The sequence below is a fragment of the Megascapheus bottae genome, chromosome 17 (assembly GCF_031878675.1).
Source record: "Megascapheus bottae isolate mThoBot1 chromosome 17, mThoBot2.hap1, whole genome shotgun sequence".
In the NCBI taxonomy this organism is placed as follows: domain Eukaryota; kingdom Metazoa; phylum Chordata; class Mammalia; order Rodentia; family Geomyidae; genus Megascapheus; species Megascapheus bottae.
Window position 1 is genome coordinate 51,705,973 of NC_143525.1, and position 15,704 is coordinate 51,721,676.

Below are 15,704 nucleotides of genomic sequence, written 5' to 3' on the forward strand. Positions count from 1 at the left end.
ATCAACAGTGATGTGGCAATGGAGGGTCACAATGACATTCTCAAGTGACTCCCTCCATACATAGAAAAATGAGCCCTGAGACAGGCCAGAGGAAGACGTGGAACAGAAGGTGAAACAGGCAGGGTCTACAGTCTTAATTTTGACCTAGATTCTACTTAGTGGGACACAGAAGGTTTTAGAACAAACACTGCACACTAAGCATAGACACAACTTCAGGAAGATCAGAGAGCAGAACAGCCTCAGCTACAATGTCCTTAGGCCCAGTAGCTCAGCAATGGGGAAAAGGGGAGAAGCTAAGCTAAGCGCCTGAGAAGCCCCCAGCAAGATGCTGAGCACATTGTGGTCAGAGCCCAGGGGAGCATGGTCCCTGAGACAGAAGGAAATGGGAGTCAGGGCACAGTTCTCCCAGGAGTTCTGGTCCCAAGTAGGGCCTATTCAAGATGGGCTCCATTTCATCACTAGTGTGTGTCCTAAAGGGGCGATGTTGAGTTGGGAACTGGAAAACTATCCAGAATGACAGGACAGAGATCAGGACCAAAGCCTCCTTGGTTAAAACCCACCTCTTCCCCTACAATAATAACAACCGCTAACTATGTCACAGAACAGGCCCTTTGGCAGCTTCTGACCTAAACCACACTCTTAACAGCAAACAGTTGAGGATATGGGGGAGGAAGGATTCTTGAATCAGAAATCTAATACCTATGCATAAAACTACCCCCGAAGAAGAGAGTGGGAATACAAAGGGCTTGAAGAAAGTAAGTTAGTGTTTAGCCAGGACCGGGAGAGTAATGCTCATGACAGATTTACGTGTGGGGCTAGAACATTCCGGAGCATCATCACTGCTGTTGGCAAGGCAATATGGAGGCCAGCAGGGTCCCTGCGACTCCCTATAGAGCCTGTGCGGCCCAGGGGTCCTCATTCCCACAGGAGGCAAAGACCCTTCAGGCTCCTGACAGGAGCAGGGCTTTTCTACTCCTGTGTCTCCTAGAGACAGCCAGAGACCCCTGCCAGATCCTCTACATTCCCACAGACAGCTCACCCAGGATGAGATAACTTGGGCTTGAGGACAGGTGCTTCCTGAGCCCTGGTTGAGGAGACAGAAGATGTGCATCACACATAACAAGCAAGGGAAGAAGACACCAAGGAATCAGGTAAGGGGTCTGGGTCCTTCTTTATCACTTACCTTCCCTCCCTCGTCAAATGGGCCCACGTGGAAAAACCAAGTTCGAGAGCAGAACCAGGTGGGCATGACCACCGTGGGGCCATTTGAGGTGAATACCTAGAAGCAATTAGGATGGACAGCATTAACAGAAAAGTACAGCTTCTTGCACAACCTACCCCCAACCTGTCATTAAATGACAAAGGAGGGCCGGGAATGTGGCCTAGTGGTAAAGTGCTTGCCCAGCATGCACGAAGACCTGGGTTCAGTTCCTCAGTACCACATATATAGAAAAAGCTGGAAGTAGTGCTGAGGCTCAAGTGGTAGAGCTCTACTCTTGAGAAAACCCAAGGACAGTGCTCAGGCCCTGAATTCAAGCCCAGGACTGGCAAAAAATAAATAAATAAATAAAATAAAAGACAAAAGCAATTTCATGTCTCTTCTCATGGGAACTCAACAATGGCATCTGGCCAGCAAGACAGGTAGAAATCAGCAACCTGCCTATTTCACCTATTCAGGAGCTGATATCATTTGCATCTGATGACAGTACTGCTATATGGAGAAAAACCTGAAGTATCATAAAAGGTAATGGGAAATATGAAGAGATTCTAGAGACACAGACCAAGATCAGCTGAAGAAAACATCAAAAATTGAAAAACAATTTTAATAACGAGATAGAAAAATCAAGAACATTCCCAACAAAGAAAAACCTAAGCTAGGAGGCTTCCCTGGTAAATTCTTGTCAAATACTTAAGAATCAATGCTGTTCCTCTGGATTTTCAAACAAGAGAAGGAAGTTACTTTCTAACACACCCTGCAAGGGCAGCATCATCTGCTACCAAAGCAAGGCTAAAATATTGAATAAAAGTAAAGGCACACTAATGTCTCTTGTGAAAACAGATGCAAAAATTCTCAACAGAGTTGTAGTGAACTCTGCAGTCATTACAGCAGTGGACTTACACTATGACTAGGACTTACCTGAGGACAAATGGATCACCATGAAAGCCCATCCCTGTCATATACCACATCACGATAAGGGACAAAAACCAGGTAGCCACTTCAATCGATGTGGAAGAAACACTTAACAAAATCCAACACTCTGTCATGGTATAGCTGCTCAAACTAGGAACTTCATCAACCTACTGAAGGTTGAAATGATAGCTAAAGTCATGCTTAAAACTTCGAAATGCTGTTATGGCTGGGGGCTTACGCCTGTAATCCCAGCTACTCAGGAGGTAGACACCCCCAACTCAACCAGTTAAAAAGCTAGGCATTAAGCTAGGCACTGATGGCTTATAGCTATAATCTTAGCTACTTAAAAAAGTTGAGACCTGAGGACTGCAGCTTGAAATGAGCCTAGGCAGACAAAACCATTTGACTCCTATATTCAATTAAACAGAAAAGCCCAGAAACTGTGGGGCCCCACGTTCAAGCCCTCGTATGTGTACACACACCTGAGCACAGTGTGAGCCTGTCAACCTAGCCATGAAGGAAGTATAAGTAGGAGGACTGTGATCCAAGCCAGCGTACGCCTAAACTTGACGTGCTATTAAAAAATAAAGCAAAAAATGGCTGAGGGCGTGGCTCAAATGGTACAACAAGCTTGTCTATCCATACTTCCAAACCAACAAGTAACAGTGACATGTTAGAGAGCTGCCAGCACCCAGGTCAGAAATAATGGAAAATGTCTATCCTCACAACCTCTGCTAGACATTGTGAATGAAAGTGGTAACCAGAGCAACTAGACAAAAAATAAACGGTACCAGCTTAGAAAGGAAGAAGTAAAACTATACTTGCAGAGAGCACAGTCCTTTAAGGAAGTAAGAATAAGGAACATACGTGTGCACACATATGTGCACATGCAATTGCAATCTATGTCAACAATGATCCTTATACAAACAAACACAACAGGACCATATACACTAGTAGTGAGTATTCAAAAGTGACATTAAGAAAACACATGGCACATAAAGCACTTAGGAATAAATTTAAGAAGTCCATCAAAAATTACATTAAAAAAACCCCTCATTTCTATTTCCTAAAATTCATTGTGATAAATATTATTTTATATGAATAGAGGCATAGAGGCATTGCACCTTTGTGTTCCTCCCCTAAGAGGATCTTCTTTAGTTTCACTGTGTGTAAATGCCCAGTTCTGGTGTATTTTAGATCTAGCTTCTGCATGTGATAGAAAACAGGTGCCACTGGTCTTCCTAAGCTTGGCTTACCTCACTTCTACGTCAAAAATTACATTTTAAAAATAAAGGCACATTGGGCCAGGCATGGTGGCTCATACATGTAACCCTTGCTACTCAGGAGGATGAGTTCTGAGGACTGTGGTTCAAAGCCAGTCTGGGCACTAAAGTCCATGAGACTTATCTCCAATTAACCACCAGAAAATCAGAAGTGGCACTGTGGTTCAAGGAGTAGGGGGGTTAGCCTTGAGCTGAAGAGCTCAGGGGCGATGCCCAGGCCCAGAGTTCAAGTCCCTTGACCAACAAAATAAAAATAAAAATAAAAATAAAAAAATAAAGGTATAAATAAGTGGAAGGCCATCACATTTTTATAAAAACAAAAACAAATAAAACAACTATCTTTAAGATATAAATACTCCACCAGGTGTGGTGGCTCACGCCTGTCATCCTAACTACTCAGGAGGCTGCAATCTGAGGATTAACATTCAAAGCCAGCCTGGGCACTAAAGTCCATGAGACTTATCTCCAATTAACCACCAGAAAATCAGAAGTGGGGCTATGGTTCAAGGAGTAGGGGGTTAGCCTTGAGCTGAAGAGCTCAGGGATAGTGCCCAGGCCCAGAGTTCAAGCCCCACAAGCGACAAAAACAAAACAAACAAAAATCAAAAACCAAAACACTAAGATGTAAATACTCCCTAATTTATCTGCATATTTAGTATAATCAAAATCCCGTCTGGTTTTTTTTTTTTTCATCACAAGATGATGGTCAGAGCCATGAAAGGAAATAAGCCCAGATATTTATGACCAATTGATTTTCAAAAAAGTTATTACCAAGACAATTCAGTAATTACACACAATATGCCAACATATAAAGTTGGACTTTTATCTGATACTGTATGTAAAAATCAACTCAGGCTGGGCTCCGGTGGCTCACACCTGTGATCCTAGCTGCTGGGGAGGCTGAGATCTAAGGCCCACGTCCAGAAGAATCCAATACCAGCAAACTACTAGATCAGAACTAGGACTCAAATGTTAGAGCACCAGTCTTGAGCAAAACAGTTGAGCAAGCCTGAGAAGGCACTGAGTTCAAGCACTGGAATGGGAAAAATCAACCAACCAACCAACCAACCAACCAACCAAAAAACAAACTCAAAATGTATCAAAGGCCTAAATATAAGCACTCAACCACTAACAGGGTCACGCACGATTTTGGGGGTCACGGTGCAGCCCTCATCTTCACCTCTGTAAAGAACATGTCCAACTCAAGCCACATTCTGAGGTGTCCAGGATTAAGAACTTGATGTGTCAGTGTCACTCACTTTCACAATATTATCACCTGGATCACAAGTGGTGAGTGTTTTTTGTTTGTTTTTTGTTTATTGTGGGTCAGGGGGCTTGAACTCTGGGCCTAGGCGCTGTCCCTGAGCTCTTCAGTTCAAGGTTAGAGGTCCCACTTCCCATTTTCTGGTGATTAATTAGAGATAGCAGTCTCTCCTTCTTTAGTGCCTGGGCTGACTTTGAACCGTGATCCTCAGCTCTCAGCCTCCTGAGTAGCTAAGATTACAGGCATGAGCCACCGTGCCCAGCTAAGTGGTGAGTTTTAAATTTATTTTATAGATTATGTAGAACCGGTCTACAGGCAGAAGTAGCAAGCTTATGAGCCACTACTGTAAAAGCCCTGCTTTACTGCTTACTCTTTCAATACAAGGGAGTCTGCTTCTCTTTAAATCTTGGAAAGCTGGCTTTTTACACCCAGCCCACACCAATGCCAAGTGTAGCTTGGCATTCTTGGTGGAGGCCAAGTGGGCTATGTGGCAATGTCTACAGACCCTTTTGGTTCACATTGGGGCAGTATGTGTGTAGGAAGTAGACAGTGGCTCTTGAACCTGTAGTACATGTGAAGGAGAGGGAAAGCACATTTTTTCTTTTTGGTTTTCTTTTTCTTTTTTTTTTTGCCAGTCCTGGGCTTGAGCTCAACCACTTGAGCCTCAGCACCACTTTTGGCTTTTTTCTATGTATGTGGTACCAAGGAATCAAACCCGGGTCTTCGTGCATGCTAGGCAAGCACTCTACCACTAGGCCAAACTCCTGGCCCCAGGGAAAGCACAATTTCAACTGCAATAAAATAGATGAAATACATCCTCCAAAACTGGCAATACCTAGTGAAAAATCTTAGGGTAATGAAGGAAAGGTGGAACAATGTGTTTGCTTTCTGATAGTCAAGCCAGTTCTCAGAGCCCTAGACTGTGCATCCAGCATCTCACTCAACTACTTGAACCATACCACTGGTCCTCTCTAGGTATTAACTCAAGAAAAGTAAAAATATTTGTCACACAAATGTTAATTCCTGAAAAATAGCTCCAAACAAGAAGCCCAAAGGCCCAGGAGCAACAGATGGATGGACACCACGATGCTGTGCAGCAGGACTCCCAGTCCTGAGACACAGCCAACCCTGTAAGCAGAGATCCACCTGTGCCTGGTGAAGAAAAACAGTCTCTAGGGATGTGCTGTGGGTTAACATGTATGTAACAAACTAAAAATGGTAAATCTACCCTAAATTATTGGCCCAGCAGCCAGATCAGTCAAAGATGGCTAACACAAAGGTAGGGCTTTAATGCTTTGTATGTGCGTGTCTGGCAGTCCTGGGGTTTGAACTTAGGACATAAGACACTGTCCTTGAGCTTTTGTGCTCAATGTTAGCACTCTACTACTTGATCTACACCTCTACTTCCAGGTATTTTTAGTAGTTAGCTAGAGGTAAGAGTTCCATGGACTTTCTTGACTAGGCTGGTTTTGAACCATGGTCCTCAGATCTAAGCCTCCTGAGTAGCAAGGGCTGTAGGTATGAGCCACTGGCACCTTTATGCTCAATAGGAAATCTTGACCATGAGTTTGGCCTAGTGGGAGAATGCTTGCCTAGAATGCACGAAGACCTGGGTTTGATTCCTCAGTACCACAATACATAGAAAAAAGCTGGAAGTGGGGCTGTGGCTCAAGTGGTAAAGCTCTGGTCTTGAGAAAAAAAAGCCCAAGGATAGTGCTCAGGCCCTGAGTTCAAGTTCCAGAAATGGCAAAAAGAAAAAAAAGCCCCCAAAAAAGCCATCAAAAGGAACACTGATGTGGAAAGGGGTGATGCAGTTCGGTGAAAAAATAATTCACTTGCCTGGCATTCTGCATATCAAAATGGGGTACAGTGACATCTTGGTATGGGGACCTGCCATGGTCTGGGGTGGCCACATGGGACTCAGAAGCATCTGATGCTAACTCCTGGGAGGTGGCTCGGGTAGACTGATAAACGTCACACAAGACCTGGGGAGACCATGAATACCAATTCTTTCCAGCTAGAAAAACAGAACAAAACGAAACAAAGTTCACACTGTTATTTGGAAACTATTACAAAGCAAAAATTGAGCTTCCTGTTTTCAACTTTTATTTGCCAAAAAAAATCCCGAGTTATTTTCTGGTAAGTGCATTCTGCAGCTGGACACCTGATGATTGACTCAGCAGTGTGCTTATGTGTGAGATTCACCAAAGAAGACACGGCCATCCCCAGCATCAGCTACTCTGCCTCGTGGGTCAGGGTGGCAGCCAGCGGCCACCCAGGATGATAGGAAAGGGAAGCCAGGCCTGGTCCCAGTGATGGGCACAGTGTCTAAAACACACATGGGGTTTGGGAGACTCCCTATGGATTAAGAAAAAAAAAAAAGTGAAGTATCTCACTGATATTTTTTATACGGATCACATGTTGAAACAACAGTCATTTTGTACTCTTAAATTTTCCTAATTTAAAAAGAAAAGTTTTTTTTTGTGTCAGTCCTAAAGCTTGAAGTCAGGGCCTGGGCACTGTCCTTGAGCACTTTTGCTCAAGGCTAGCATTCTACCACTTGAGCCACAGCACCATTTCTTCTGGCTTTTTATGTGTATATGGTACCAAAGAATCAAACCCAGGGTTTTGTGAATGCTAGGCGAGCATTCTACCACTAGGCAACACTCCGGCCCTAAAAATTTTAAGATTGTATTTGGTTTCATCTGTGGGTCTCATATTTAAGTAGGATGGTACTATAGTCCTGTCTGTAAAGCAACTCAATCCACCTTTACTGAGGTGACCATGACATAGTGTACAGAAGGACAGACATGACTGGTGGGGGCACTGGTCACTTCAGCCAAAGGGTTTAAACAGCAAAAGAACCAAGACTTCCCAAGTCATCAAGGGTCAAGTCTGTGGGTAAGCCCAAGGTTCCTTCAAACAGACATGTCAGGACAAGGTCATGCCATGCTGAGGATGAGACTCTCCTCCCTCTGCTGTCTATGGTTTTGCACCTTCCAAAAGGGAACCAGGCACTAGACTGGCAGAAACAAAGGCTATGAAGGAAGCAGGGAGGGTTCTGTGAACCTTTTGTGCTGGCCATCCCATACAGGACCTAAAAAACCTATGAGAGAGATTGGAATGGGTCAGCAGGCTTCTGGAATCTGTCCTCCTGAGGGTGCTAGGCCCTGTGCTATGGAGAAGACCCGTGGTTTGGTGGCTGTGGAGCTCTGGGTCCCAGTGTGGGCAGACCACAGACACAAGCCTCAGAGCTACAGGGTATTCATGCGTGTAGGCTGGGAGCTGCATAGAGAGAAAGGCCTATAATCCTAGCTACTCAGGAGGCTGAGATCTGATGATAAAAGTTCAACTCCAGCCCCCAGCCCCAGCACTCTTATCTCCAATTAGCCTCTAGAAAATGGGACGTGGGGTTTGGCTCAAGGGTAGGGCAGTAGCCTTGAGCTGAAGAGCTCAGGGACATCGTGCAGGCCAAGTTCAAGCCCTATGACTCACAAAAAAAATAAAAAAATGAAATGAGACTCCTATGGGAAATCTTAAGCTTCTATAAAGCAAAGAGAAGAAAGATCACAAAAACTAGAAAGTACTCTGAACTGAATAAAACAAAAAGCAGCCAGGTGCTAGTGACTCACACCTATTCAGGAGGCTGAGATCTGAGATCCAAAGTTCAAAGTCAGCCTGGGCAGAAGAGTCTGAAGACTTGATTTGCTGTCTTCTAGTTAAAAGCTGCAAGTGGATCTGTGGTTCAAATGATAGACCATTAGCTTTCCTCCAAAAAAGCTCAGGAACAGTACCCAGGACCTGGGTTCCAACCCTAGGACGGACGGACGACAGACAGACAGAAACACACACACACACACACACACCCATAGTGATAAGTAGGTACTACACCTACAGATGTAGTAGGCAGAGAGCCTCTAATGGATTCACACAGGCAGGTTTAACTGATTTGTAACAAAATTACAGGACAATTAAGTGAGAGATACAGAAGAGAAACAATTGAAAATCCAACAATTGAAATTGGAAAAAAATGAACCTCAACCCTTACCTCACATCATATACATCTACCTGACCATGAATGTCAGTTTTAAACATAAGAGCCAGAACTATAAAACGAGAAGAGGGGCCGGGAGTTTGGCCTAGTGGTTAAAGTGCTTGCCTAGCATGCATGAAGACCCAGGTTCGATTCCTCGGTACCACATACATAGAAAAAAGTCAGAAGTGGTGCTGAGGCTCAAGTGGTAGAGCTCTAGCCTTGAGAAAGTCCAAGGACAGTGCTCAGGCCCTGAGCTCAAGCCCAGGACTGGCAAAAAATAAAAATAAAATAAAATAAAATAAAAATAAAACGAGAAGAAAATACCAAAGAAAATGTTTGCAGGCGAGGGATAGTATTCTAAAATAGAACACAATTTCAAACTTGAAAGGTTAATATTAAACTGGATTCCTTGGAAAATATAAGGACAGATCATATCCTAAGAGAAAATTTTCTCAATCTACAATGTCAGGTTTATGTATTCGATAAGGGCCTACTAGTCAGAATACATCAATAACTACAATCACTCAAAAACAAGTAGAAAAGGCTGGAAGAGTAGTTCAAATAATAGGGCAAGTACTAAGGTAACAAATGTGATCTGCACTGTGTATCAACTGTGGGGAAGTCACTCTACTGAGGACTCCAATAGAACCAAGAAAAAGAAGCCCAAGCCTCAGATCTCCTGACTTACAAACAGCCCAACACTGCAGGAATGATGCTGAGGTCTGAGCAGCAATTCACCACAAGGCCAGATGGAGACAGACATGCCCACCCACACAGAGCCATGAGAGGGCCTCCTGGGGCACGGCTAGTACTCCACCACTTGAGCCACAGTGCCACTTCTGGCTTCTGATGTAATTAACTGGAGTAAGAGTCTCATAGACATTCCTGCCCAGGCTGGCTTTGAATCAAGATCCTCAGATCTGAGCCTTCTAAGTAGGTAGATAGGATTATAGGCCTGAGCCACTGTCGCCCAGCTTGGGTCTCCGATTTTCAGAATGTGCTTTTCATTACACATCATTCACTTTTGACAACTCAACCATTTTGATGAATCATGCTAGCATGTTTTAAGTTCCACTGACCAGTCTGACCTGCGCAAAAGAATGACCAACCATGGATGGATAGATGCCGCTACAGCAGTTAAGAGGGGAATGCTATTGCTTTGGAAACACCTTTCTGTGCATATCTGCCTCTAGTTACTTTTCAACTCTAGAAATTCCTTTAAAAATAGTTTAACATTTTTTTAATTCCTTTAACTCAAAAGTAATTTTTATTTTTTAAAATTAAAACTGTTAACATTCTACTTGTTTGCTCATTGCCATTAAACTTTTCTTAAAGTTTCCCTTGTTCCTGAAAACATTTAGAATATTATTAGCTTTGGACTTGTGATGAGCACAACAGAAAGACAGCTAGAATTCTCAGTAGCCCTTCCCTTCCTCCTCCCCTTCCTTCCTTCCTTCCTTCCTTCCTTCCTTCCTTCCTTCCTTCCTTCCTTCCTTCCTTCCTTCCTTCTTTCCTTCCTCCTTCCTTCCTTCCATTTTCTTTCCTCCCTCCCTCTCTTCTTTTTATTTTTTAGACAAGGTCTCACTTTGTATGTAGCATAAGCTGGCTTACATCTTGCTTCCCAAGGGCTAGGATTATTGATGTATGCCACTGTGCCGAGCTCTTGTTTTTCATTCATTGTTTATCTAGAAAATATAAAGGCTTTGAAATGACATCAAAGCTGGCAGCCTTTTGTTTGTTTGATTTCTGGTGGTACTGGGTACTGAACTCAGGGCCTTGCACTTGCTAGGCAGGTACTCGACTACGTGAACCATTTGAACCATTACACCAGCCTTTGGAGTGTAGGTTGTTTTTGACAGGGTCTCACTTCATGCTTGTGCCAGCTGGACTGCATTTTTCTTATTTATGTGCCTAAGATGAGGGGTGAATATCACTGTACTCAGACACTATGTTTCTTCTGTTGCTGGAATGATAGCTAGGACCATTACACCTATCCACTGGTTGAGATGGAGTCCAAAGAGGCTTTTACCCAGGCTGGCTCTGAGCCACAATTCTCCAAATCCCTTCCTGTCAAGTAGCTAGTACTGTAGGTTGGTGGCAAGCCACTAACCATGGCAACAGCTTTCTTTTTAAATATATTCTGGACATCAGAAAATAATATTTTTGATATATTTTTACCTTATTTTATATAATGAATGAATAACATAGAGAATGGATTTGGTATAAACAAAAACCACTGTCTACTTGGTTTTCAAAGCAAACTTCCCCAGGCCTAAGCTTACTGAGTTCAGCTCACAGCCCTTCACAATTTGTGCCTGCATAAGGGAGCTAACTGACAAAGAAGCTCACTGCTGGAGCAGCATGAAGGCAGCCAAAGGACATTTCTCCCACCCCATTTCTACCAATCACTTTTTTTCACTGAGTAAGAGCCAGGGTTTTCTACTTCTTTGTATTTTATTTACTTGTTGGTGAACTCTAGACACTGGTAATCCCACATTACAGCTATTCTGAATTCTGATTCCATCTTTTTTTTTTTTTTGCCAGTCCTGGGCTTGAGCTCAGGGCCTGAGCACTGTCCTTGGACTTTCTCAAGGCTAGAGCTCTACCACTTGAGCCTCAGCACCACTTCCGGCTTTTTTTTTTCTATATGTGGTACCGAGGAATCGAACCCAGGTCTTCATGCATGCTAGGCAAGCACTTTAACCACTAGGCCAAACTCCCGGCCCCTGATTCCATCTTTTTGAGGTCTGTTCCTGAGGCTCATTTTGCCTTCATTATTAACTTGCCTGGAAGAAGTTGGAGCATCTGAAATGTGTGCCTATTAACATCTTGCTTAGTTTTAATTTTCACTCATTCATATTTTCGTAGGGTCCAGCCTTTTACTACTTAATAAATAATGCACTTGCTCAAGTTTATACCTCTGGTGAAGCATCTATAAGTATATGTGAGGACAAAGATCAGAATACCTCAAACCCACCGCAAGTTTTACTTTTTGCTATGTACTTGTATATCTATGTGGATGTACGCATATGTATGCTAAGGGTATGCAGAAAGCAAAGTGTCCTCACCTATCTCTCCTGGACAGACATATCAAGAGCTTATCAATAGCACACAAAAGCTGTATCATTTCCTGGACCTTTGTGAAAATTCTGGCTTATTTGCTTCATACCCCAATAGAACCATAACCTCAGGCTCACACAAGGGGAACATCTCAGTTGATGCTGAACTAAGTGCTATGACTCCAAAGTAGGAATCTTTTCAAGGTTAGTCTGTCATTGCAAGCATGAGAATGGTGTGCCCTGCCTGGGGCACCGTGAGTGATGCTCTCTCTACCTCACTCCCTGAGCCAGTGCCCACAGATACCAGAGGCAATGTCATCATTTTCTCTATTTTGAAGACATGAGGCTGATCATCAGAGTAATTAGGCAACTTGCCCAAGGTCATGGGCTTGAAATACAGATGTGACTGACAAGTCATCTGAGCAGCTAGGGAGAGACAGCTGCCATATCCCCAGGCTTCTGGCCTCTCCAGACTCCTGTGTACTAATGGGAAAAACTATTTCTTTTAGGACAAGTTGGATCCTAACTACAAGTATATACAGATGTTAAACACATTATGCTCTTTTATTTTCTTCTTTATTTCTAATTTCACTGGTAGAAATGGAAATTTTTCACTGATGAAAAATTTACCAAATTTCTTCCTTTGGTTCAGCCTCCTTCCTGACTTGTTCCTTAACAGGAAAAATCATTCCAGTGAGCACAGAGAAGTTTAAATAATGTTCCCCACAGCTCACCCCAGGAGTAACATTGTTTCCAGGTAAGCTGTATCTGGGCTTTCTATTAGAAAATGGATTTGTGGTGAGTAGCAGAATAAACTGTTTCATAAAGTGATGTATATCAAGTGATCCAAAATTCTTTTCCAAAAGAAGTATGAGTACATTTCTAAGACTAAGGTTGTCTGAAACTGCATTTTCATCTACTATGAAAAATTCTGGCTCTTGGCAGTAACAGTAGGTGGAATGTTTGCAAAAAAAAAAAAAAATCACATGTCCTAGACAGCTGTGCACAATCAGAGATGAGGGTGACATTCACTGTATGCCATCAACAGCACAGCAGCACTGACAGACACCTTGGGACTGATTAGGAGGGAATCAATTGCACTTGTTACTCTCCCATGGCCCATGAGTACACGGAACTTTTTGTCACACATTCCCAGTGACAGGGGCACCCTCCTCTTCACACGTTCCCAGTGATATTTGGGGCCTTTTTCTCCACATGTTTTGTCTGACATTCAAAATCTGTCTGGCCTTATCTTGGCACAATTGTTGAGACTTCTCACCCTTGGTCTGGTCCCTGAAACTTAGGCTAACTCACCTGTGAGCCTCAATAGCAAAGGCCTGATCTCAAGCTGGCTGCCTATAGGGCAAGATGGCTAGAATTATGATTTCACCAAGTGATTCCATTCCTATGTATGAATCTAAGAAAAATTTAAAAAATAACTTAGATAATGCATAGCAAAGTTCTCACTAGTTTTCCTAACTACATACCAAACTATGGATGGAACACACGCAATAAGAGGCTGTTTGTAATTTTTTTTTAAATGAGAGAAAAATAGGCCATAAAAGAAATGCAAATCAAAACAACTCTGAGATTCTACCTCACTCCAGTTAGAATGGCCATTATCAAGAAATCTAACAACAGATGCTGATGGGGATGAAGCCAGGAGGGATCGCTACTACACTGTTGGTAGGAGTGTAAAATCGTTCAACCACTATGGAAAGCAGTATGGCGGTTCCTCAAAAGACTAAACAATGACCCAGCAATTCCACTACTTGGCAATTATCCAATCGTCCACAAATAAGGACATACTAAACCCACTAGCACAATGATGTTCATTGCAGCACTATTTACCATAGCAAAGATGTGGAACCAACTCAGATGCCCCTCAGTAGATGATTGGATCAACAAGATGTAGTATTTATACACAATGGAATTCTATGCTGCCATAAGAAAGAACCACACCACCCCATTTGTAAGGAAATGGAAAGACTTGGAAAAAATCATATTAAGTAAGCCAGACCCAAAGGAACTTAGGCTCACTGGTTTCCTTCATTTGTAATAATGAGCACAAACCTTGGACTCTTAGACTCTCCTACCAGTGGATTACAATAGCTCAAAACCTAGATACATAAGGCCATATAGGATGAGGCTAATGAAAGGACCTCCAAGATATAGAAACAAGAGCCATATAATGTGTGATTGTTGTTCTTAATGTACTATGTTATTTCTCATCTCTTTTGTTGTCCCTAGGTTATTCTTTTTTTTTTTTTTTTTTGCCAGTCCTGGGCTTGAGCTCAGGGCCTGAGCACTGTCCTTGGACTTTCTCAAGGTTAGAGCTCTACCACTTGAGCCTCAGCACCACTTCCGGCTTTTTTCTATGTATGTGGTACCAAGGAATCGAACGCGGGCCTTTGTGCATGCTAGGCAAGCACTATAACCACTAGGCCAAACTCCCGGCTGTCTCTAGGTTATTCTTATATTGTTACAGTATCTTACCTTGTTATCTGGTATATTGCATATACGATTATTTATGTATTTGAAATAGGAAAGGGAAGAGGGGAGAACAAGATGAGGGGAGGGGTGGGGGGAGGGAAATGGGGACAAAAACATGAGAAGGGGTATGAATGTGTGTGAAGTAATGCACCCATCTGGTGAATATAACTGTAACCCTTCTATTAATTACAATTAAAAAATGAGAGAAAAATAAAAGGGAAACATTTGCTGTACCTGCTTGGCTCCTGAGAGGCCAATAGGTGAAGTTATCATCTGTGAGATTATGACTGATCATCTCTAGTCAGAATTCTACCTAGTTAGAATGATATGAAAGCATCAAAGGAACCTCAGTTGTCCTCAAATAGCTGGTCTCTGTTGTCCCTGCTGTCCAGTTGGCTGTCTAACACACACACACACACACACACACACACACACACACACACACACACACACACACACACACACACACACACACACACACGGATTCAGATCCAGTGTGGATCTCCTTTACCCAGCAAAACTGAGTGCAGCAGGAAAGGAGGTCGCTGTCTTGTCTGTTGGGTGACAAATGTTTGTTTGAAACTTGGCACTAAACCATTTGTACATGTCCTGCTTCTGTGGATTAGGGTTTTAGAAGTAGCTGAGCAATTCTGCAGCTGCAATCTATTAAAATCAGCCCTTGACACAAAGGTTGTGTGTGTGTGTGGGGGGCGATATAATAAAGATTTTGCTTTAACTCAGGGTCTAGGAGTTTTCCCTGAATTCTTTTATTTACCACTTTGAGCCACAGAACCACTTCTGGTTTTTGGTGGTTAATTTGAGACAAGAGCTGGGGACTTTCCTGCCCAGGCTGATTTTGAATTACAGTCCTCAGATCTACCTCCTGGATTACAGGCATGAGCCACTAATGTCCAGCAAATTTTGTTGTTGTTATTGCTGGTCATGGGCTTGAACTCAGAGGCTGGGAGCTGTCCCTGAGTTTTTCCACTCAAGGCTAGCACTCAAATACTTGAGACACAGTTTATCTTCTGGTTTTGGGGAGATTATCTCTAGACTTTCCTGTCTGGGCTAGCTTCAAGCTGTAACCCTCAGATCTCAGCACCTAAGTTCCCACCAGCTTGGTTTACAGGTCCCCTCCCCCCATAAAAGCACATAACTGACACTTTGGTTAGGCAGGGAACACTATATTCAAACTCATTTCTGGGAGGAATTTTAAGCCTGTGCCCCAATATCTTCTCAATTCTGCTGCTGTAAGTCAAGATATTCAAGGCCGTTTTGATTTGTACTTCCCTCTTTAATGTGCACAGCTGGTCATAACCTAAAAAACTGAGATGTCTTGTGCCTGATACAGGCCTGCTCACATCCCTACACCAGATACATTTTCAACTACTCATCTGGTTGGAAAATTTTCTGTATTATTCTTAGTAATTTACTTCAC

The 15,704-nt window shown here is 42.9% G+C and overlaps 1 protein-coding gene across 3 annotated transcripts in view; it reads right to left on the bottom strand.

The window, feature by feature from the left end:
* Positions 1-15,704, bottom strand: part of Qtgal (queuosine-tRNA galactosyltransferase) — a 65,213-nt gene that overhangs the window by 13,957 nt on the left and 35,552 nt on the right. For all 3 annotated transcript variants that reach the window (XM_090351443.1, XM_090351445.1, XM_090351444.1), the window contains one exon: positions 1,184-1,279. In XM_090351443.1, the coding sequence (XP_090207569.1) occupies positions 1,184-1,279 (96 nt within the window). The remainder of the gene's footprint in view (positions 1-1,183; positions 1,280-15,704) is intronic.